This window comes from Castor canadensis, chromosome X (assembly GCF_047511655.1).
Source record: "Castor canadensis chromosome X, mCasCan1.hap1v2, whole genome shotgun sequence".
NCBI lineage: Eukaryota > Metazoa > Chordata > Mammalia > Rodentia > Castoridae > Castor > Castor canadensis.
This window is the reverse complement of record NC_133405.1, coordinates 17695480-17721247: the sequence shown is the minus strand read 5'-3', so window position 1 is coordinate 17721247 and position 25768 is coordinate 17695480. Positions and strand designations below refer to the sequence as shown.

Genomic DNA, 25768 nt, shown 5'->3' with positions numbered 1-25768 from the left:
AAGAATGGTTTGTTTGAGACTCAAGTTGATTCCAGGTCCTAATTATATTAGTTGGTGTCTGAAACCAAGCTCTGACATTATTAACTTCTGGTGTTGTCCATGGTGTAACTGTATTAACCTTAGACTGCATCCATGGCCTGAATGTAAATGCTTCAGACTTTTTCCATGCTTGGATACTTCTACCTTCAGACTGAATCCCTGTTCTGACTATATAAACTTCAGGATGGATAAAATGTCTGGGAGTTTTAAAGTCTGTTTTTGTCCTCAGTCCTGTGTGATCAGACTTAGACCAGAACAAGTATCTAGCTGTACTAAATTCAGGTTGGCTCCATAGTATGACTGTTTCAATTTCATTTTGGGACCAGGACCTAATGGTTCCTGCTTTGGGCTTCAACCAATGTTTGTTTTTACTTTTCTCATCCTGGGTTCTAGGGCTGCCTATTTGAAATCTATGCTGAATCGAGGGTCTTACTTTTTCAGGTTTAGTCTCTATCCAAGGTTTGAGTTTATCAGCTTTCAGCTGAGTTAAGGGTTTTCCAAACTGGGTTTCTGAATAGGTCCAGGTTTGGACAATGTCTGATTCAGGCTGAGTCCAAGGTCTGCTCATAGCACCTTTAGACTGAATGAAGGACTCAATCACATTAGCAATTGAATGGCTCAAGGACCATACTGTATCTTTAGTTTTCATTTGGTATTTGAAGATAGTAGCCACATGCCCACTCAGTGTATCAATACAATCCATTTGGCTTGATGGTCTCATCTTACTGTCTTCATATTGGGTCCAATGTCTAGTAGAATCACCTTTAGATAAAGCCAAAGATAAAGGCATATTGAATATATAGGATATCAGATTTGATTTAGATTCAGGGAAAATCCAGTGTATATCTATTTTTTCTACAGTTTCTTGGGATCCCAGTATATCCAAACTGGCTGAAACCATGGTTCCAAAGTATGGATTACTGTAGTATATGGGTTTCCAACTTCATTGAATGAGGTCTGTGTCCATAATTCAATCTTGTTAACTAGTAAAGGCACCCATGAATGCATTTGATAGTTTCCTAAATTAGCACCAGTGTTTACTGTTTCAACTACATGATATGTTTTAGTTATAATGTGCTCTTTACTAGATTGATTCCACATCATTGTTTCTGTTTTATCTGGCACAGAGTATGGATGTGTCCAAGATCTATAATCAGGGGTAATTTCTAGCCAGGATCTACCTATGAATTGGCCATGTTTAGGAAACACACTAACTTTAATTTGAGAGTGAACATTACTAATATCAGAAGAAACTTGGGATCCATCTCTGTCACTTGAAAACAGAATCCAGGATCCACCAGCATTAATTAGTGGTAGAGTAGGAAGCCCAGTTATGCCAGCAAATGGTTTAGTCCAAGATGTTACTGAATCAGTCATACTTTCATGTTGATATTTCATTGTATCTCTATACAGGTCTTGAGATACAGGCATATCAACATTTTGGGGACTCTGATGTCCAGAATTAATCAAAGATGCAGAAGTATCAACTATTGGGGTATTGCAGAGACTATTTATTTCAGGAAGATCCCACATTTTGGCAATTGGAGAAGTCCAGGATTGTGCCATTGCAAATTTGTGAGTTGAGGAGAGCTGATCATTTTGAAAGTATAACTGCTCACTGCCAGGAAAAGAGTCTCCATTATTAAAAACAGAAAGCACTGGAGGAGGATTCCGTCGCTGTCTGTACACTGGGGAAGTGCCTAATCTTCTCCTCCATGACTGTACAGAATATCCATGGGAGGCCAAAACAGCAGAGCCTGTGTTAGAGCTAAGCCTGTCTTGCAGATCATGTACTATCCCAGGGAAAATACTGCAGAGTGGGGAAAACATAGGATCCAGTGGCTTCTGGGGTGCTTTGGCAAACTGTCTCCTCCATGATACATATGGGGCTGTCTTGATGATAAGAATAGGATCATGACATGCCATTGAGGATTCACTGACCAGGCCTACCAGTTCCCAGTGACTGCCAAAGAGACAGAGAACAGGACTGCCTTGCTGTACCTGAATGAGGAAACACAGATAATCCATATATACACAACAGATCATTGTAGTATAAACTATGGAATATATATATATACTTTTATGTATGTCTATAAATATCATTTATAAGTTTTTCTATGTTGTTTTATAAGTGATTAAAATATTACATACATATTTTTTCTATCACAAATATATTACATATGACATAATGACAACAATAAAATGTTATATAGTACATGTGTCAAGAGCTCTAAGATACAATCTAGATACAAAATGATTATAACCCTTGTTAAAAGAGGAAAATGAAATGCTAAAGGGAAGTTAAGGAAAATTTCCAAATACTAGAAAAATCAGCTATGTTCTCAATATTATTAAGTTGATGTAAGTTTTCCCTCTAGTTGTATGTTTTTGTTTAAAAAAATCAAGTCTACATTTGTTTTTTAGGAATGAATATTGAAATAATTTCCTTCATCATGAATTTTCATAGCTTCTGCATCTTCACATATAACAATTTCTAATGGAAGTTTTATTTTTCACTCCTTATTTATTTTGTGTTGTTTCCTTGTGTTCACTTTTATATTTATAAATTTTGTCTTATAAACTAAATATATCACAGAAATGTCCCATTTGAGTTCCTAGATCAGGCACTAGTTAAAAATAAAACTAGTGGTAAACATATATTTTCAGTACTAATTTTTATGCTATTCTATATTCTCTGAATCCATAACTACCTCTTGTATCTGATCACTTGTTTTCATACTCAAGTTATATTTCTGTAATTGAATTCTATATGAATTCTAGAAACCCAATCCCAGACTCTAACCACCAATTTGTTTTTCTCATTGTTTCTAAAGGTATTTTTGTAAGTTCCCTACTTCTCAGTGTTTTCTCAATGAAAATATTCCTGCTTTGTTATCTTAGTATATATGTCTCTATCAATCCTTACAGAATTTTACATGTATTTCTATAAACAACCCCAATGGTAACTTTGCCCTTATAGTAAGTACCCAGCAATCTTCTTGGGGGTGACTCCAGATACATAAGTTATTATGTTTAGCCATGTGGATATGTTGATGGTGGCAGAATGAGAGGTCCAGAAGCTTAACTGATAACTTCTTGATACTGGTCCCAAAGTTATTGTGTTCTGAAGGAGCAGAGATGGAAGGATGTGAGATATGGGTTATTCTCTCTTGTACTCGTTTTATAGCATACCTTCCTAAGATTCATAGAGTATATCTTTAAATCATTACATAGATTTTGTGAAGTACTTTGACATTTCATTCCTTGTTATTTCACATGTATTTATTTCAACTTGTATTTCTCATATACTTGTTTTTCTGTTTTCTTTATAGTGAGTAGACATTAATTTTAAGCACTGATATTATCTGTGTTTGCTCTTGCAAAGTGGAGTAATATGGACCCAATTGTTTATAAGATTTTCATGAACTTTGTTTTATTTCTCCACTAATTTGCTTTTTTAAAAATATCAATTTTATGAACGACATGATACAGCAGAATATGATTTTTGTGGCTTACTCTGATATTGGTATACTCTGCAGTGTCTGTACAGGCAGTCATAACAGCTTTTCCAGAAGATACTATAAGTTTGAGAAAGTGGAATTTCTTTCCTCCTAATAGGGTACTGCAGGAGGACCACTCCTATGTCTCCTTTGACTGGATCTTTTCCATCTTGTGGATTAAAACTGGGATGCAGGCAGATTTTATGGCCAAGTAAAATACCCTCTTGGTCAATGACTCCTGAAATATCAGAGAGCAAGTGCTTCCTAATGGAATAGAAAGGTGAAGAATAATACAGTAATATTAAAGTAAATAAAATCAATAAGGTGTCATTTAAACATAACTGTCTGCCAGTGTAATGTCTTTACTTATTTAACAGTGTAATCCAATGACTTTCTACTTTGTATTACTGTACTTTTACCTTGAATAGTGTTTAAATTTTAAACCATCAAACATTCCTACAGTAATTTTACACAAGACAAAAAACCCTTTACTGCATTAAAGTTCAATGTGAATGTAGATAATAATAAAGCAGTTCTAAAATGTGTGCATAGTATGGTTCTTTTTCTTATGGTTTTAGCTATACTCACAATTTAGTCAGACAGCTAGCTGTGGACAGGATCCACCACCGACTCAGAATAATGCCTTGGCAAGTTTCATCCATGGACACTAGCCATGGGATGTTGCTGGATGCTGACAATGGGGCAATCGTTGGGGTCAATGAGTTTAACCACTGCTTTTGAGAATTAGGTACTATAAAGGGTCAGATGGGGAAGAGGTAAACATAACATAAAAAGAATCTTGTTGAATGATTAATGAGAAATGTCAACCTATTTTTTTTTTGTTTGATGAAGAGGGAAATAGGAGGAAGAATGAGAAGAGGTAAAAATAAGGGGGAACAAAATGTAGGATAAGATAAAATAGGATCATGAAATAAAAATAGGAAATTAGCTAAATGACAAAGACAAGGGGAAAAAAAGGAACATACTTTAAAGTTTGATGGAAAACAAAAACCAAGTACTAAGACAAAGTCTTAGTAAAGTCACGAAAAAATTCCCAATTACATATAACTTACCACCACAGCAGTAAAAATCCAATCCCCAAAACTTATAGAAGCAAAGTGGAGCTCTCATCATGGTTCAAGAAAGTGTGAATGCAAGGTAAGTTTCTGGGAGATAGCTACAAAGGTTGAGATTGAAATTTCAGGCTATAGAATGTCTGACATCATAAAAGCTATTTATGAGACATATGTATTCCTTTTATTATGATCAAATGGAATATACACATAAGAAATAAATGGTATTAAAGGAAAAGGTGTTTTTTAAAATTAAAATTGAGTTGAATTTTTGTTCTTTATTTCAATATTGCCAGTTTCACATACCGTAAAAAGTTATGGTATACTTGGCCTTCCTTTGGGACACTTTTTATTTATCATATAATAACTACTAATTAAAGCTAATTATAGATTTATGTGACCTGATTAAAAATAAGTTACTGAAATGTTGATAATGTTTAAAATCACCTATAGATCAATATAAAACCATATTTACATGTTTACTCACCTACTCACACATATCCACCACCATCTCTCAATTAAAAACTTACATACAAATATAGAGGAAACAATCTCTATGTTGAAATTCGCTTCCTACCAATGGAAATCTGGCATAAGAAAAATCTACTGTGCAGTTGGCATTTATATAAACTCATATAGAGTATACTCTCATATAGAGTATCCTTTGTCCTAGTAGAGTTTCAGTTTGGAAGAAAATTGTATTACTAAAGTTAACTTATTCTAAACAGCCTAGAATAACTAAAATCAATTTTATAAACGTAAATTTACATTTCATATGATATGTGTCATGAGATAACAGGGAGGAAATGTCATGATATCAGAGATCAATTTTATTTCATCATTCTACTTTGCATTTTCCTCAGAAAGCAGCCTAGGAATGATTTCAAATTAACTTCTTTATTAATCTTCATGCTCTCACATAAAATGGCAAAAAACAAAAGGACTTAGAGGAAAGTATTAGTGAACCAGCAAAATTTACTAAAATATCCTACCATAAAAGTTTCAACATCCCTTATATTAGCTGAATATAGACACTCAATGATCATCTCTTCCTCTACAAAAAATAAAACAAAACAAAACTAGCAAATACATATCTATATTTTAAGATGGGTAGAACTGGAAATCATTGAGAGAAAGAGATAGGAGCCATATAAGAAATAGAGACCAGGATCAAAGTCATAGAGAGTAAAATAAAGAACACTGATTTCTGTTCTTGAGCCACAAAAGATTACCCACCACGGGTAAATGGGAAAGTTACAGAAGGCTTTATCATTGTGGACACCAGAAACTAGCTACAGACAGGCAACCTTGTAAAACCACTTAGGGGAATTGTGCAATCCACACAAAAAAAGAGGAACTTGCATTATCTTTCCCTCAAATTCTAGAATTAAGGCTGCTATAAAGTGGACAACTCCAAGGGGATTTACTTCCCTGGAGAACAATGACAATCTTGCCTCATACTGCTCTCTGGTATTGATTCCACCACAGTGTATCTGAAAGAAACTGCTTGGCTGAGCTGCCACCCCAATTAACCTAAACCACCAGTATAAGCTATCAAACTCCAGGGCCAGCTAAACTGCTAATCTAATAAATCAAGAGTGTGTGCCCTCCTTTACCAAATTCATAACTGGCTTGAGTAGCTGCTGCAATAGTCTGGGCTATTTAGATGTCACCAGAAACTATTGGACCTGAGTGTGTATTCCCTGCATCATGACCTCTGCTGCCAATGACAGTCACTGTTCGCCTCTAGGGCACACTACTACTGCTGTGCTTGATGTGCTTGTATCACCACGTTCACTGTCAGAGTGATTAACAGTGACTGGGCAGTCACTTTTACTGTTTCTTGTATATGATAGCTGCCTGGACCACTAGAATAATTCCTTCATACAGCTGGAAAAGATACACTAAGGCTTTATTATAACATCCAAAACAAATGTAGCCTATCGAAATGATACCACATATTTTCTTCAAAAGAAATTCATGTGTATTGAAAATAACATAAAAGCAACAGAAAAATGATCAACAAGAAAGGCAAAAATATGAATATAGAGTCACAAAAATATGAAAAAAGTGAGGTAGAATGATATTACTCCTGCATGGTGAACAGAGGTAAATGCTATAATTCTATTTATTCCACAAAATTTGTTTATCAACATACTTCAAAGAAAAAGATACTGAAAAATGCCAGATAAAGTATTTTTTAAATGATTGTAAGGAAATTCAAGAAACACAAAAACAATGAAATTAGAAAAAATATATGATATGAATAAATATTCAGCAAATAAGAGATGTAGAAAAATAATTGAATAGAAATCTTTTTTTATTTATCCATTTATTCACATTTGGGCTATTTCTGCCCCCCATCCTCCGCCCCCACTCTCTCCCCCCCTTAACCCCCCTCACTTCCAGACAGAACTTGTTCTGCCCTTTTCTCAAATTTTGTTGAAGATAAGACATAAGCAATAATAAGAAAGACAAAGCATTTTTGCTAGTTGAGATAAGGATAGCTATACAGAGATTCCTAGCATTGCTTCCACACAAGTCTGTTACAACCCAAGTTGATTCATCTCTACCTGACCTATCTCCTAGTTCCTGATCCCCTTCTTATATTGACCTCTGTCCCTTTAAGTCTTCTGTATTATCTCCTCTGCAGTGGGGACATCAAACATTTTCATGGTTTGGGTTTCCTACCTTTCCCCATTCCTCCCATATGTGCTCTCCCCTTCTCATGTGACCCAAGTCCAAATACATTGCTGTATTTGCCCTAGATCTAAGTCTACATATGAGAGAGAACATATGATTTTTGGTCTTCTGAGCCTGGCTAACCTCACTGAAGATGATCTCCAGTTCCATCCATTTACTTAAGAATGATAAGATTTCATTCTTCTTCATGACTGACTAAAATTCCATTGTGTATAAATTCCACATTTTCTTAATCCATTAGTCAGTAGTGGGGCATCTTGGCTGTTTCCATAACTTGGTTATTGTGAATAGTGCTGCAATAAACATGGCTGTGCAGGTGCCTCTGGAGTAATCTGTGTCTCATTCCTTTGGGTGTATCCCCAGAAGTGGGATTGCTGGATCATATGCAGATCTATGTTTAGATTTTTAAGAAGCCTCCATTTTCCAGAGTGGTTGCACTAGCTTGCATTCCCACCAGCAGTTTATGCAGGTCCCTTTTCCCCATATCCTCGCCAACACCTGTTGTTGGTGGTGTTTTTGATGATCAAGCCACCATCTTCATCCAAATTCCCAGGGTTGGAAACCTTGAAGGAGTGGCCCTACTTGGAAAGGAAAGAGGCCTTTGAGAAGAATCCATGTTCCTACTGTAATAAAGATGAACTTTGGAAAAGTTATTGCTCCAAACTCTTAAATAAAATGGACTGACTTTAGCCAAAATATCAGAAGGCAGTGATTGATAATGACATTGTAGAGGACTAAGGAGGTCTGGGGGCCTCCACAGCTCTCTTGGCTTCAATCATTTCCCTCAGAAGCCCCAGGTAGTAGTGTAGTGTTAACAGAGAGGACAGACAGGTTAGGACCAGACCTCTTCCCGCTTTTCTGATGGCTTACTGGAAACTCCCCATCTGACCCCAAAGACTGACAAAGGGATAGTTGTTAACCTTTACCTCCAGGTGGGTGCCCAGGTCAGTTGAGCAGACAGTGGCCTTATCACAGCTTACCTTCCTGTTTGCCCAGCAATGGTATTCCTTAGTGACCTCCCTGGTTCTTTTCCACTGGCCCGCTACATCTGTCCGAAGCCTGTATGTGGCAGTGGGCTCTAGCTCTCTTGCTAGAGATGCACTCCACAGGCTCTCTTCGGATAAAGCCTTTGCTGATGTGGAGCTACCTCCCACCTTTCCTTCTGTGCTTCTCTTCAGTCTGGCAATAGTGATGAGGGGTGGGGTGGGGAAGGATATCAGAGGGATCGATAATGACTTTGTGGAGGACTGAGGAGGCCTGGGGGGCTTTGATAGTCCTCTAAGCTTTTGATGATAGCTATTGTAACAGGGGTGAGATAGACTCTTAGTGTCATTTTGATTTGTATTTCCTTTATGGCTAGAGATGGTGAGCATTGTTTCATGTGCTGTTTGGCCATTTGAATTTCTTCTTTTGAGAAAGTTCTGTTTAGTTCAGTTGCCCATTTCTTTATTGGTTCATTGATTTAGGGAGAGCTTAGAAATCTTGAAATGGAAAAACTCCATGAGTCAAACAAACATGAGTTTAGGGCCTGGGGTTCAATTGAGAGAGAATTTGATAAGTATGTGTAAGATCCTGTTATCAATCACCAGCATAGAAAGCAAATTAATAAAAATTAAGTATTATAGATGAAAGCCCCCACAACAGACTAGATGAAGTAAGAAGAATAATTAAACTTGAAGACAGTCTCTTTTGAAATATCACACACAGCTACACACACACATAGAGAGATAGATAGATAGATAGATAGGTAGATAGATATACACATATACACACTTAAGTGAGGGAGTTGTGTTACATCATTGTGTGCAAGACAAAGATAAGTTGAAGAAAATGCAAGAGGAAATACCAAATTACATTTAATGTGATAAGCAGATCTATAAAACTTGTAAACCAAGAGACAATGGAATGACAAACTCTAAGTTCTAAAAGAAAATGATTATTAACCAAAAATTTTATATGAGGCAAGCCTGCCATTCAGAATGAAAGGAGAAATAAAGAACTTACAAAATCAGCAAACCTTGGAGGTAATCATGATAACATCACCAGTCTTCCAAAAGATGCTTAAGTAGCCCTACATCCCGAAGTGGAGAAATTTAACTATAATCATGATAGCATGTGAAAGTTCAAATCCCACCACAAGAACAGATTCACAAGGAAGAAATGAAAAAACAAAATTTACTAATGCAATAACCATCCATCATACCATAAAGATGAGTAAGACAGGAAGAAATGCATAAAGAATACTCAAAACATTTAGAAGAAAATGAAAAAATGGCAGACATAAGTTCATATATTTCAAAATCATCATTTTTCCTTCCCTCTCTCCTCCCACATTTTACAAACTATATTTGACAGGTTTCACGATGCTACCTTCATATAAAGTGTATTGCATGTATATAAATGAAGACAAAGTTTTTAAATAAGCATATACTTATATGTATATACACTGACACACTGAACAAATTAATGTGCTTCATTCTTGTTATCTTTGTTGTTTTGTAGCACTGGGTATTGAACCCAAGGCCTCCTGTATATGAGACAAGCATTTTTCCAGACTTAATTTTGTTTTTCTTTTGTATTTTGTTTGTAAGATAGGGCCTCATTAACTTTGTCCAGAGTGGCCTGGAATTTGCCATCTTTTTGCCTCTACCATCCACATATCTGGGATTACAGACATGTTCCTATGTATGTATGTATGATGTACGTATAAATGGCTATTACAGTGAATCGAATTCAGATATCCATGATTTTGCATAGTTACCTTGATCTATGATAAGACAACATGCAATTCATTCTCTTTAAAATATCCATGCTAAATGCAGTATTTCACTATAACCCTCAAATTATACTTTAGATCTTTAGACTTGTCCTATAGTCTTCAGTTTGTACCCTTTGACATATATCTCCTGACATCCTCTTCCATCTACATCTTCCAAGTACTCACTGTTTTGTTCTATATCTATTCAACTTTTTTATTTATTAAATTATGCAGGTAAATGAGATAATGAAGTATTTTTGTTTCATTTAGGCAGATGCCCTCTGTCTTCATGTCTGTTGTGGACAATGATTGGAACTTCTTTTTAATGATCAATGATAGCACATTGCACTTCATGTGTGTGTGTGTAAATCCCATATACGAGGGAGACAGTGTAGTATTCATTTTCTGTATCTGATTTTATTAAATAAAATGTTCTTCATTTTCACCTTTTTTGAATATCTTTTACTTAATTATATGTAAGTTGAAAAGTTAAAATTATATGGAAAGCTAATGCATAAACTTTTGCCCCATATACCAAGATTTAATGACTTTTATGTCAAATCCTGACACCTAAAACATTAGTAAAGACAAATTCCACTCTGTCTGGCCAGCACATCAATTGTATTTTAACAATTGGGAAGACATTTTTATTTCTACTTTACCCAAATTTTAACAGAATTTATTTAACAAAATGTATTCATGGTTCATTCAAATAAAGAGGAATGTAGATTAATTATCACATACATTTAGCAAATTCAGGTCTACTCATCTTACTAGTGCCCATTTTCCTCAAAATCAATAAATATAGAATTCTTAAAACTCAATTGTAGAAAATATATATTCATGATACATATATTTCTATGGATGTGAAACAAATACATAGGGAAAATGGATTCATAATTTTCATTTAAAAAAAGCTCTTTCATGTTAATGTTAACAGGTAGAAATCTGGGCAAGCTGCTAATGGCACATATTTTAAATATTTTCTGCTGTATTTTGTCAGGTCTCTTAGTAACCTATCTTTATGCCCAAACGTGACTGGGTATGCAGCCTTTCAGGCTCAGAACTTGGTGAAAGAAGTAAACACAGTATAACATATACAATCCTAACTTAATGTATACAACAGGAAGTTATAACACGGGTTTCACACAGGCACACTCAGAAGTAAATGGAAATACCAAAGAAGCAGAATCAATTACCAATATGATGGATTACACAAACAGTATTTAATCAAAGACTAAATTGTACAATTTAGTCAATTTAGACAATTGACTAAATTGTAACAAAGTCTGAACAAGATTCTCTTCTTCTCAACTGTTTGTCCTTGAAAATAAGATCAGTATCCATCCTCTAGCACGGAGGATTGGTAGCACACTGTAATTTTATATTTTGCTTATACAAATAGTGCAAAGTATAAGTGGCTTTACTTATATATAAAACAGGAAATTTTCCTGCTGTCATTTCTCTGTATTTTACATTAAAGCTCAGTGTAGATAAAAATAGCTATTATGGAAAAGAATCAGTTTAGCAGTTGAGAAATTTGGGGAAAATAATCTAGTTAAGCTTAGAGTTTCATAGTTGTAGAAAAAGAAGAGAGTCTCTGAACAGAGAAAAAAAGGTTTTGTCATCCTTTTGAGACAGTATTTTCAGTGAGGCAAATTTGTTTTGACTTGAATGCATTTTAAAGCCTATATGTACATGTATTTTTCTACATATATGTTATTATACATACATATTTGTGTACTTGAATATGCATACCTGTATAATACATATACACATGTACATCTAATATACATATATGATAACAAAAATATTGAATATACATTAAAATATATTACTATCTAAACATATATATATGAGATAAATGGGCTTGAGTGTGGTGGTGAATATCTGCAATCCCAACATTTGTGAGGAAATGGCAGGGACATCATGCGTTTTGAGACCAACTTGAGTTACTTAGCAACTTCCTGGATTACATAATGAGACTCTGTCTCAATAAATAAATTAATTAATTAACCTGAGGATTTTAAATGCTTTCTAAAATAGATGAATGTGTCATTACCTAGAGTCTGAGGAGAGAAAGGGAAAGAAGAACTGTTTAGGCAAATCCTGACATTATTGAGGGATAGTACTAAAAATGAATTTATCTAGGTAATTTCATTCAAAAGCAAATACCAAAGATGAAGTTATTAGGACAAAGGTAAATTTACAGAAATTACTCTAAAATAATGTTTATTGGAACTTCAATGCTTATGGAAGCTTCCATTTGCTATTTTTGAGATATGGTCTCACTTTAAGCCCAAATTGGCCTTGACCATAAAACTCCTAATTGTGCTTTTCCACCTAGCTTGGATGACAGTTGCATACCACCATGCCCAACCATAATTTGAGATGGGGTCTCATGAACATTTTTTTGCCCAGGCTAACTTCAAACTGTGATCCTCCCAATCTCAACAAAATAACTATAGCAACCTAAGAGACAAAATCAAGAATGAAGTACATCTTAGCAACAAGGATGGGAATCTTTATAAACAGGAGGGAAGATCCCTCTTACATAGGGAGAAGAGATTATGTTAAGTAAGAGGCCTCATAAATAGGAGGGGAAAGGCCCCTCAACAACAGATACTAAACAAATGAAGAAAATTTGGACAAAGAAAAATACCTGTGGAGCTAGAAAACATAACCCCAGAGGAGAGAGTTGTGTTGGGGAGGAAATGAATAAGGATGGGGATTACTTGATTGGTCTAGATGTGTACACACAATGCCGTAATTAAGGTCTATTAACCTCTCCAAGTGAGACTGCTTTGGAGTCCATTTCTTATACCATGTAATGTTAAAGTCAAAATATAGAGAGCGAGTAAAGTTTCAACATCCCTTAGATTAGCTGAATATAGACACTCAATGATCATCTCTTCCTCCACAAAATAATTAATCTTCATGCTCTCACATAAAATGGCAGAAAACAAAAGTACTTAGAGGAAAGTATTAGTGAACCAGCAAAATTTATTAAAATATCCTACCATAAAAGTTTCAAAACAAAACTAGCAAATACATATCTATATTTTAAGATGGGAATACACAGGTGCAGTCTGAATGGCAGGTAGTACATGCAGGAAGGTGGTGGAAAGGTTGAGGGTTTATTAGGACAAAGGTAAATTTACAGAAATTACTCTAAAATGATGTTTCTTGGAACTTAGATGCTTATGGAAGCTTCCATTTGCTATTTTTGAGATATGGTCTCACTTTAAGCCCAAATTGGCCTTGACCATAAAACTCCTAATTGTGCTTTTCCACCTAGCTTAGATGACAGTTGCATACCACCATGCCCAACCATAATTTGAGATGGGGTCTCATGAACTTTTTTTTGCCCAGGCTGACTTCAAACTGTGATCCCCCCAATCTCTATTTTCTGGAGAAGCTAGGATTTCCTTTTAGAAATCTTCATTTCCTTTTAGACACCATTCCTATGGTCCTAAATCTAAAAAAACCCTTACTAGCTAGCCGCATATTCAATTCAGTATATACCGTACCTGAAAAAAAGATACAAGAAAGCCTCAACTCATGTCATTGGAGGTGACATTTACATCAGTGTACCCAGATTCAGTTCAAGTTTACCTGGCAAAACTCCAGCCACAGTTTTCTTGGGAGTTAGAGCCACTTTGACTAGGTGTGGGATTCTTTCATTGACTAGGTTTGGTGTTCGCAAAAACACCAAGCTAACAGAGAATTCATACACACATGGCTCAGTCATCCTCAAACAGCATGAAAAATACCACAAGGAAACCATAACCTAAGGGAATCCCAGAAATAATGTAAATGACAAACTCAGTTCAGAAGATTAATAGTCAGCTTGGAAGCTCAGATTGCTACTCAGGGAACACACATTCGTGGACCCAAACTCAGCTCAGGTAACCACTAACTACTTTAATGAACCCTTCACAGCTCAGTGGATGTCATACATACTCTCTATAGTGTCCTCATACTCGGCATAAGACATCACAGATCTACTTCAGTGAATCTGGCTCACATTAGACAAGATATGTTTCAATTGTGACATAATTAGTTAGCTTAACAATAATTGCAGGTAGCTGGAATTGCAACTCACAGGACTTAGTCTCCTACCAGAACTCCCTAGACCTACCCAAGTGGATTTATGGACATACCTCAGAGAAATCTCAACATACTTCAGGGGTCCTACATCCAATTTAAGGATGTACAGATCTACCTGGAATAACTCAGATTCACATAAGATACTGTCCCCAAACCTCAGAGAGTTCCACAACAATTTCAAATGACCCTAACTCATCTTGGGAGACCAATCTCAGAAAACAATGAATGATTCAGAAGATACCACATACCCTAAAACAAATAACCAATCAGCCAAACAAACCACAGCATCCTCATTTTAGGGATTAGGATTTAGCTTAATCATAGAACCATTTCAGTAAATCCAAAATTATCCTGTGCATACCTTGACTAGATGGACCAAAGCACTCTAGACCTACCACAAGGAGTCTAAGACCAAACTTAGTAGACCAAGGATTTACAATAAAAGATCAGAGAATCAAGATAGTAAATCAAACTACACTCAAGAGAGATAAAACCAGTCAGATGCCAATGGCCCACATCTGTAATCCTAACCAGTTAGGAGGGTGAGATGGGGAGAGCCTTGGTTTGAGGCCATTTCCAGCACAAAGTAGTAAGGCCCATCTCACCCAATAGCTGGGCAGTATGTGTACCTGTCATCCCAAATTATGTAAGAAGTTGAGATTAGGAGGATCATGTTCCCAGATTAGCCTAAGCAAAAATAATTTCATGAGACCCCATCTCAAAGGAAAAAATATTGGGAATAGTATCATGTGTGCCTGTCACTCTATAATGGGAAGCATAAAATAGGAGGATCACAATCCAGGTTGGCCCAGGCAAAAAGCAAGACTAGCAAAAAGTGCTGGAAACATGGCTCAAGCGGCAAAGTGCAGCCTCACAAGTGTGAATGGCAAGTATGAAATCTTTGGTTCAAATTCCAGTATTGCAGAGAGAGAAAAGGAGACATACACACACATGTCAGAAAGAGAGAGAGAGAGAGAAAAGGAGACAGGACCCTGTAATCAACTCAGAAGACTACAGAGTTGAATGAGAAGGCCTCTCCCTACTTCAAGTCTTCTAGTCTCTACTCTCCTACTCAGGGTAATATTATAAGATGACTCAGATATCAGATGACTCAGTTTCTCAACTCTCTTCACTAAAGCCCAAACCAATCTCAAGTCCTAATATCATGGGATACAAGACTCAGCTTAGAAGAACCCAGATATACTTCTGGGTACCTAGACTCAGTTTAGCAGATTCCAGACATACAACAGAGAAACAAACCCACCTCAAAGGACAAATTCTATTCAGGCCTCCAAAGACAATGTGCCAATAGACCACAGCCTTACACAAGTGACTGTACTCTGTATAGAAGAGCCTATCGACACACAGTGTACTAAGATACACTGTAAACTTTCCATAGGGGACCAAGAACATCTCAGGTATGAAAAGGCTCCTCAAACTTTCCTACATGTAAGACTTGGGGCTAAAGAAAAGTATACATTTGATCTATAGTTAGCAAAAGAAGACCCTGATGTACCCATATTCCAATATCAGGATGGTTTAACTTCACTCCTGGACCATCAACCTATCTCAGGAGACACAGACTCAGCTGGAGCATAGCTAGATATAATGCAGTTTCATATACTACTAAAAATGCATAGACAAGTTACTGAACATCACTTAACAACCTCAGGAAATCCAGAACCAGTTCAGTGGGCACTCAAATTTATGTAATTCATGCCTATATTAAGAGAATACTTCACTTCCATAATATAATATAAAATCGAGGACTTGTTATGATGTGGATATCTAAATGTCCCCCAAAGACCTTTATGCTCAAGGGTCTGTGGCATTATGAAGTAATAGAAATATTAGAAGGATGAGCCTAAAGCAAGGAAGTTGTATCATGGCAGTGTGTTCTTGAAGGGAGTATTTGGACCCTGGACTTAACGCTTACTTTTTTGCTCCTGGTTGTCATGCACTGGGCAGCTTTGCCCCCAACATACTTTCCCTACAATGATGTTCTATCTTACCACAAGACACAAAATAATGGAGAAAACCTTCTATGTAATGAAACTTCAAGACACAATAAATGTTTCTTTGTCAGAGGGATAGAAAGCTGACAAGTCAGAGCTATTTACTCACTCCAGTGAAACCCAGACACCATTCATCTAAGGTACCTCAGATTCACATGCAATTAGCTCAGAAGATCCTGGCCCCATAGGAAGCTCCTGGCTACCTTAGTTAGATCACAGAACTATATGAAGGAGTATCATAGCCAAAAGATCGAAGACAAAACCTAAGAATTGAAAATGCCAATCAACCTCTGGTAATCATAATCCACATACTATTGGGATAGCAGAAACTATTCCAGCAATCCACAGATCCACATTAGAGTCTCAGTTGGGGTAACATTCTAGTGTACCCTATCCTTTGAAACCTAGGGCCAGTCATCCTAGAAAATATAGTAAGGGGTACATACAGGGAACTCAGATCGTATTCAGACCTTCAGGGGATCAGCTCAGAGATTCCTAACAATATGTCAGGAGTCTCCAGATTTAAGTCAAGGGGCTTGACATCCAATAATTGTCACAAACCAATGTAGACTCATATTAAAGAACAGATAGACACAGGTTAAAGAAAATGGAACAAGACCTACTAGGAATTTCCCACCTCACAGTGTACAGTCTCGTTTCAGGCATCCATATACAGTCCTCCTGATAGCCAGAACTATCCACTGTTCTCATAGGAAATAGAAGAAACAACTTAGGTAGCTACAGACATATATTTTACACCATCCAGTCTCAATTCAAATATAACCAGATCAAAAATTCACAAACGACAGTTTGTGAATGTGTCTTAGAGTCACTGAGTTTGGCCAGTGGTCCCTTGGAATAGTATAAGTTAATTTATTTTTATTTTGAATTAACATACATTAATAATAAAGGAGATTTCAGATTTTACTGTGACAATTCCATATATGCATATGGTGTAATTTGAACAAGGTTGTTTGTTTGTTTCCTGTCTTAATATAATTAAGATGAGTCTAGTTTGATTGTGGTGGGTCTGCGTTTGCCTGACCTGAGTTAATCACCTTATCTAAGTATTATGTCCACTAAATGCTTTTAGGGACAGTGACCTCCCTCAGTAGCCCTAAGTAGGTCCAAACCTACCAGAGAAGATAGTTTTTTAACTCAGAAGATCCAAATTCAAACTATTATGGGATCTCTAGATCAGGGAGCAAGCCAAAACTCAGCGCAAGAGTCCATAGAAAACACTCAGGTAGAGAAATAGCCCCATAAGCTATTGCCATCCTCACCTTCTCACCACAAGGCCCAACCTTCTCAAACCCTGTATCTACCTCAAGGACCCAGGAACTACTAAAAAATTTCCAGGAAACACCCCCATTCTGTTGTCTTCATTTACAAGTCTTTAGAACATGTTGGGGAATCAAGACTACTTCTGGGGCTCACATTCCCATTAGATGACTTCATACATAGCTGACTCACAGACTATGCTAGCTCCCACTGACCCTACTAAAACAACACCATGGAAACAAGACTATAGTAACACTATATTTGCTCAAATAATGCATATTCCTCTTAGAAAACAATTTATCCTAGACAACAGAATTGTGATCCCAAACCCACATCATGAGGTTGCAGACCCACTTTGGGGATCAAGATTCTAATAGGAGACCTCAGACACTTATCACAGGGCTGTAGACATTAAACAGACAGGCAGTGTGCAAATCATCTTAGAAGACAACACTTGCACACAACAACTCACTTCAGTGACCTAAACTAGGGAAATTACAGGAGATGTCAAATTAAACTCAGGAGTTGCAGCCTCCACTGAGGAGAGAAATTAGGTGATTTTGGAATCTACCTCAAGATATTCAGATCTACTACTGTGGTATAGAGACTCTAAATCCAGCCTCATTTCAGGAATACCAGGGGACATTATATCCATCAGCCAGCTCAAAAGATCCAATAATTGCTTCACTATATGTCATACCCAATTCAAAGGAATACAAATGCACTTTCGGGGACTTTTATTCTTCTCAGTCAATATTAACTAACCTCAGGAGACACTAGACTCACAAAGGGATTTAGAAACCCATCTCAGCTGAGAACAGCCCTATTTCCTGGATACTTAAACACATTTATAGAGCTCAAGACATAGTCCAAGTTAGCCATATTCAACATAAGAATCTGAGTGCATGTCAGGGAAATGTTGTGTGAAGAACAGACTTCATATTCTTTTATGTTCCTGAAGACAATTACTTTGTTATTGAATTGACAACTGTTGGAGGAAATTTTACAGGAAGAACTTGATGTAAACTATGCCTAAAACATAAAAGAGAGAATAATTATTAAAGTTTGGAGAAGTAGCCAAAATCAACACTTGAGCTTCAAGGAAGCCAGCTAAGAAAATTCTAGGAGAGAGTGCCTGAGGCATCCTTTTATGGCAGAATTAATATAATGCAGCAGATGTGATGATTTTCCCAGTTAGTAAGCTAAATGTTTTGGTTATGACATAGACATCAAAGAGGTCTCAGGAATGACACAAAGCAATTGCTTACTATAGTATCTATGTGCTTAGTCTACCTGTGCTTTCATCCTCAAGCAGACTCAAGACCCCTGAGCACTTGAAATTCCTGCACGTGTCACCCATGCATCATATTTGGCGACACATGAAGGGACCAGCCATCACCTGAGGTCAGTATAGGTTGTGCCAAACTGGGAAAGACTGCCTAGGAATGTGACCATGAACATCTAGCACTCCGGTGAAGTCTGTTTTCCAGGAGAGACCCCACCACCACGGCCTAACTATGGTGGAACTCTCGGGTCGACCTTTTCTCCCTGTCTCTCTGTCTTGTTAAGGAGGATTTCTTCCTTGGGAAACTGAGGAAAAGGTCCGAGCCCATTACAGGTTTCCGGCAGGCAATCTGAGGAAACTCGGACGCCAGGTGGGGATTTATACTGCACTGCCAATGCTACCTGGGCAGAACTCGACTTCAGTGCACCTAGGCTTTTTCTTTTTTCCTCTCCTTAAACGCTGACACTCTCTGTCAAGATCTGACCAGCTTAAGGTGAGGTCCGAAAAAAGCCAGTGGAAAGGAAAGTTTGTCTTCAAGCCACCAAAGGGGTTCTGGCTGGGGCACCCCCTGGTGTCACCCAAAGGGTGGAGATGCAAGTTCCTGACCTGCCCTGAGGCTCCAAAAGCAGCTAAGTCTTGGACCCTTCCAGCCATGTCTGTGGCAAACACACAATCAGATCTCTTATGCTTCCTTCATGGTTTCTGTGGCCTGAGATTGGGGGTCATCTCTTGCTTCCAGTGCTCCAGTACTGCCTTTGGGCAGGATTGACCTGGACAGCAGAGATGATCAATAATCCCTCATGCCTGGAAACTCTTTTTTCCCCCAACCCTCAGCCTCTCCTTCCCCTTTCGTGGGCAGTTCAGGATGAGTGTCCGCCTCCCCACTTTGCTCTAATGGCAGTGAGTTTCTTTCTTTAGGGTGTTTGGGAAAAATCCTTACAGACACCAGAAAGTGCTAGTCTCCAATTTAGGTTTAACTGTCTTTGTCAAGCATCAGGTTAACTGGTTAAACAGGTTCTGCAGCTGCCCTCAGGGAAAGAAAAAAAAAACAGTTAAAAGGCAAAAACCACAGGTCTCAGTTTTTTGCCCCTTTCCAGAGCAAAAGCCTCCAGATGCTCTCTCTCTCTCACTCTCTCTCTCTTTTCATAGAAAGCATATATGCCTCACAGGATATATATGGGGACAAAAGTCTACTTCATCAGGAGTCCCCATCCATGCCTCTAAAACAGTCCTCCTTCTGGCCATGCAAGCCCTCTTGGTTACATTGATAGAGTTATTTTTTTAAATTACAAGCGTTCAGCTGGTAGAAGAGAATTAGGCCTACCTGGGTCGCAGTGCAAACAGGCAAGTCAAAATAGATGAGAGATTGGTCAAAGATCATCTCGGGGGGGTGGGTACAACTGAGATCTATCTGTAAATCCTCCAAGGCTTTACCCACAAGGGGCACCTGAAGGAGCAAGGGAGAGCTGGATGCCATCTCCCACTAGAGTTTCTCCTCATCTGGGGATGCTTAGATAAAAGGAGAAACCTCTATTAAGGTGACCAATTTTCCCTTGTTTCCCTTTTTAGATGGGAAATCAAGCCTCAAGGATCCAGGAAGCATCCCCCCTTGCCTGCTTATGAAAACATTGGAAAGATCTTGATCCAGAAAGTCTTCAGCAAAAGCCACTCAAGTTTTACTGCACCCAGGCTTGGCCACAATATCCTCTGGGAGATGAGGAAAGATGGCCAGAAGGCGGGAGCCTTAATTATAATACCATTCTTCAATTAGATATGTTCTGTAAAAAGGAGGGAAAGTGGACCGAAGTTCCATATGTTTAGTTGTTCTTTTTCCTAAGAGACCACCCAGAATGGCTAAACAAATGCAGGCTAGATACCCAGGCCATGGTAACCCTTTGCAACAAGCCCCCAAACTCCCTTGAACCAAAAATCCCATCTTATGCTCCATCAGCTCCCTGTCTTCCTCCTTACCCAGCTACCTCACACACTGAAAGCTGTCCCACAGGACTCTACCCACTCCAGTTAATTCCTGGAGGGCACAGAGCTTATGTTTCTTTCAGAGTGAGTGAACTTAAAGAAATATAAAAAGGGATTTAGGAAATTACACAGAAAACCCAGATGAGTACATCCAGGCATTTAGAGAAGTCAGCCAAAACTTTGAACTGAGCTGGAAAGATGTAATGCTATTGCTATCTCAGACCCTCACTTCTCTAGAGAAACACTGGGTAGTAGCTCAGGAAGTCACAGCTGGAGACAATTATCACTTAGATAAAAGTGGCCCTACTACAGTCCTGTCACTGATGTCAATTTGCATTAGACTGTAGAATGTGAATACTGATTAGGGATACCATGACTAAACTTAAACCTGGCAACCCTCAATTGCCTTGCCAAAGCAGATGTGATCCTGGGAGAAGCATTCCATCAGGCAAGGGATTTCCTCCACCACAGCTGAGGCTGGGCTTTGCACAGTATGGGCTGGACATTTCTTCTTGCTTTGGACTAAGATGTTTTTACACCAGTGTTAAACTCCTTCCCTTTCCATGTTTACTTTGTCACCATGAGGAATTCCTTCTAACCACATATTTTGCACACAAAAATCTATGAAAGCAGACACAAATCATGTGGAGTAGTGGAACAGTTTTCTATGTGAAATTTTAAGTACGTTAGGACCGTATCAGACAAGAACACAACAGATCCAGTCATTACCACTACTGAGATTATCAGGCAGCTCCCACAGTTTCCTAAAGCTCAGATTCCTGGGCATACTATGAATTGCCAGAGTTGGCAGTATAGATAGGAACAGTATTATAAACCCCAAGGTCCAGAACAACTAGAAGATCCATTGATGTAGAGTAAGACAAAAACTCCCACTGGACATTTTGTCCAGCAGTCCCTTGGTACAGAAAAAGAGGAAAATGGTCCCTATGACCATTAGAAAGCTCTACCTGAAAGTGACTAGGCAGGTATCTGCCCTCTTGAACAGATGAGTTCCACTGCAAGATGAATCCAGCCTCCAACCCCTCTATTTAGTATCCCTGTGAACACCAACCAAGTCACTCCAAACCATCAATTACTAAATTGTTGAGGCTGCCATTAGCTGCACTATGACATGGCACAGAAAAATCAGCATTTGGCCAGACAAATGGGGTTTTTCTCTTCAGGGATGGACTGACTGTCAGTCTCTTCTTATAAATTGCAGACTCACTTGTGTTATTTCCTGGTGAAGGCTCTAGATATGGTGTGGTCACTTAATGGCCTTGTTCAAAACAGAGACTAAATGATACCTAAGTATGCTTTTGGACTTCATGTTTGTGTAGGATGGATGTTTCCTGCCTTTCTCAGAAGACATCTTTGTACCAGTCCTCCAGTCTATCAGCCTGCACAACTTGCTAGTGCCCCCAGTGGTGGTTTAAGTACATCATTGAGGAGTTAAATCCCATAATCCCTCCCCATACTCGGTCTAGCAGGAAGGCCAGACCTGTAGTACTGCTCCTTTAGTCTGATCACTGCTGTGTGTGCCCAGATACAGAACCCCTGCATGGACAGTACAGGGGATTGCAGATCCTGGTGAGCTTCAGAGGAAACAAGGAACAATGTCTGTGCAGGGTATGGCTTTGCATCTAGAGTGGCCATTACACAGACTGCAGAGTAGCACCCTAGAGGCCTGGGTGGGGAGAACTGGGCTGTGCAGCCAGTATCTGGAGGCCAAGATAAGGCAGACTCTCCATTTCCTGTTGGGGTTCCGAAGCACTTCGAAGCCTTGGTGGAGATAGACACGGCAGTGTTAGTGATGGAGGTTGTTCTAGGTGTGATGCAGTCACTCAGTGCCCTGGTCAGGAGCAGAAGCTAAGTGATATGTTAGGATACTTGCAGGCTTTAGTGTTTGTGAAGGATGGAGATACCTCCTGCCTTTGACAGAAGAAACTTCTGTGCTAAGACTGTGGTCTGACAGCCTGGAGGTTTTGGTGACTGTCCCCCGCCCCCCAACACACACACCAGCAGTGATTTAAGTGTATGGAGAGAGGGATTAAATCCCACAAGTCCCACCCTATACCCAGGCTCCTGGTGTTACCAGTGCTGAGAACCATCACCCCATCAATTTGAGTATAAGGGAATTCAGGACCTGTTTGGCTCCAGAGAAAACCATTATAGGGTCTGCTTGTGGGGTGGCCTTTCATCTGGAGTGACCCATGCTCAGGCTATAAAGCAGAACCCCAGGGGATCAGGAGGGGAGGACTAGGCGTTGCAGTTACTATCTGAAGGCCAGGATGAAGCAGGCTCTCCAACTTCTACACAGGTTCCCATGCACTTCTAAGACTTGGTGGTAATAGAGAAGTCTGCATTAGGGAAGGAGGTGGTCCTGGTGGTGTTGAACATCAGGGAGTTCTAACCAAGTTAGCGAAGGGGCAGCAGCAGGAAGAGCATGTCCTCAATGATCTATGTGTGGAAGACAGCAAGAGAGGGACTCCTCCAATCTTGACTTGTAACAGTAACAAGGGGCCACAGTCAAGATGGCAAAGGCTGCTTAGCAAAGTTTTTGTGTATTTCCCTAAAAAATTGTAAATAGAACTGTCACAGGAAGCAACTAAGTCAATCTGTTGTGCAAGGAGCTTGTGGGTTAGCAATGCTCCGAGACAGGCAAATACTGGAACTTTCTACTTTACACTAGATTGTGGGATCACCTCATGGCTCTCCATTCTTAGGGTGTATAACACCGTGTCTGTTTGACCTGCCAACTCCAGCAATACACAGTATTTGCCTTTTTGCTTTATTTTTTAAATGGATATCTTATTTTTCCCAGGCCTAAACAGCAACCTATTTATGCATTTTCTGTAGCTGGAAAGACAGGTATGTACCACATGCCAAGCTTATCTATTGATATTGTGTCTAGGTTTTTGTACTGGCTGGCCTAGAGCCAATCAGCCTCCTTCCAACCTCTGTAATGTGAGTATATAGTCATAAGTTCCAGCTCCTGGTGTTGGTTTTATTCTTTACAGTTTTTAATCACTCATCATTAATGCATAACTTTACTACAAATTTCTTAAAACTTCTAGTCCAATATTGTAATTTCCATTCATTTACTCTGACCATTTGTCTTATTATGTTTATAAAAATGTGGTTTTTAATATAAAAGCACTATCAATGGTACTTATCAAAATTTAACAAAAACCCAACCTAATATATTCTATGTTTTTTAAAACATTCTCTTTTGTTACAAATTTTTAAACATTTCCAATTGTTAATGTAGCCCCTAAACCCATTTCTACAGACTTCCACTTCAGCCTTCTTGTGGGGTGCTGTGATCATCTTAGTGATTTTTTACGCCAGTGGTGGTATGTTGCTTGTACACCATGGGATCTCCCTAGATGATCAATGACCAACAAATTATAGCAAATAATTTTTTTTGCTGTTACATGATATACCATGTATTTGGGAAAGAGACTGAATTCTATTAACTTTGATAAGAAATTTGGTGTTTTACTACATTTAAACGTTGTTTGAATTTTATTATTTGTAATTCCCAGTTCTTTTTAATTAGCATGCATGAATTGTTCAAAGGAGTTTCATTGTGATAGCTCCAAACAAGCATATACTTTAAGTTTAACCCTCTGTTTTTTATGCCGTTTTATACAATTTTAAGGGTTTATTCTATTCTTGTACATGCATTTTGGGAATTTTCTGCACTCTTTCCTTTGACTTCATTTCTGCCAGTAGTACTCATTTAATACGGTCATAATTTTTTAACTCTAGAACTCTTGAATTTCAGTACAAGTCATTCTCCAAATAAGTGGGGTTTTTTTGTATTATTTTGTACTGGGAGTACATCGTGCCATTTACAAAATGTCTTGCAAAATATCACAGTTGAATTCTCCCCCTCCCATCATTCTCCTTTATCCCCCCATCCCTGTTAAGTTTCAACATGCCTCATTTTTCCATTTTCATACATGAGCACATATTTCCACCATATTTACCCTCCAAAACCCTCTACACTATCCTTTCAAACAGCCACTTTAAATCCTCAGTATACTGTGCTTTCAACACTTTTGTCCTTGCTTATATGCTATACTGTGTAGGATTCCCTTTAATTGGTGCTTATTAACATAGCAAAAACATTTACAAATGTAGATATGCTTCTTAACTTAAAATAGGTTTATATTCTATAAACCTATTTTATAAACCTATAAAATATAAACTTTTAAAATAGGTTTATATTTATATTTCAATAGCTGAAAATAAAAACAGAAAATGAATTTAATACATCTTCCCTTCTGTAACAATAATATACTATTCTTTTTTTGCATTCCCCGGTGTAGTAGCTAATTGCATACTGCATCTATAATCTGAAACTCTTTCCTTACCGTGAATCTGAAATTCTACCTGAATGCAAAAAATGATCTCAATCAATAAATACATACAGGTACTTCTATTTTATTTCTTAAACTTTAATATTGAGTTTTAAATAGGTTTATCTCATCTGTAAGAAACTAACTCCATTACTGTGTCTTTTACTAAGCAGCATTTACCTCATCCTCCCATCCCATTAGTGCTTCTTGTTGGGGAAGGAGCAGATCTTTTAGAAGGAGGACCCCCACTTCTTGAAGATGGAACTCTTTTAAATGGGAAGGGTCCCAGAACAACTTCTTCTGAGATTAAAAGTATATCCACCATCATCTGTATTGAAAACACAATATTCTTAGTTAAGTAGTATCAATATTTTAATAGCCAATGTTTAGCTAATACTTATAAATTGCTATTAAAATATTTTGGTACTAAGAATAAGGTATTTGTCAAAACTGACAGATTTAAAAGTATGTTTTATCATAAAATTCAAATACTTATGTTTGTGTAATTCAAAAGTAAGTTTGTAAAACTCAGAAAAGTACTCAAAAATACTCATTTTGTATTGGTGTGAAAGAGGTGTGGGGAGAACTGGAGAGTAAAGTAGGAGTTAAACCTTGTAATTTAATTATAGTTAAAGTCCAGGTAAGGTGAAAACAGTTAAG

General features: G+C 37.9%; 1 protein-coding gene across 1 annotated transcript; it reads right to left on the bottom strand.

The window, feature by feature from the left end:
• Positions 1–894: 894 nt before the first annotated feature.
• On the bottom strand, positions 895–25526 carry LOC141419407 (uncharacterized). The gene is made up of 2 exons (XM_074062198.1): positions 25289–25526; positions 895–2040 (listed from the first exon to the last, which is right to left on the bottom strand). The coding sequence occupies exons 1-2, from the start codon at positions 25304–25306 to the stop codon at positions 895–897; spliced, it is 1164 nt and encodes a 387-aa protein (XP_073918299.1). The 5' UTR covers positions 25307–25526.
• Positions 25527–25768: the final 242 nt, after the last annotated feature.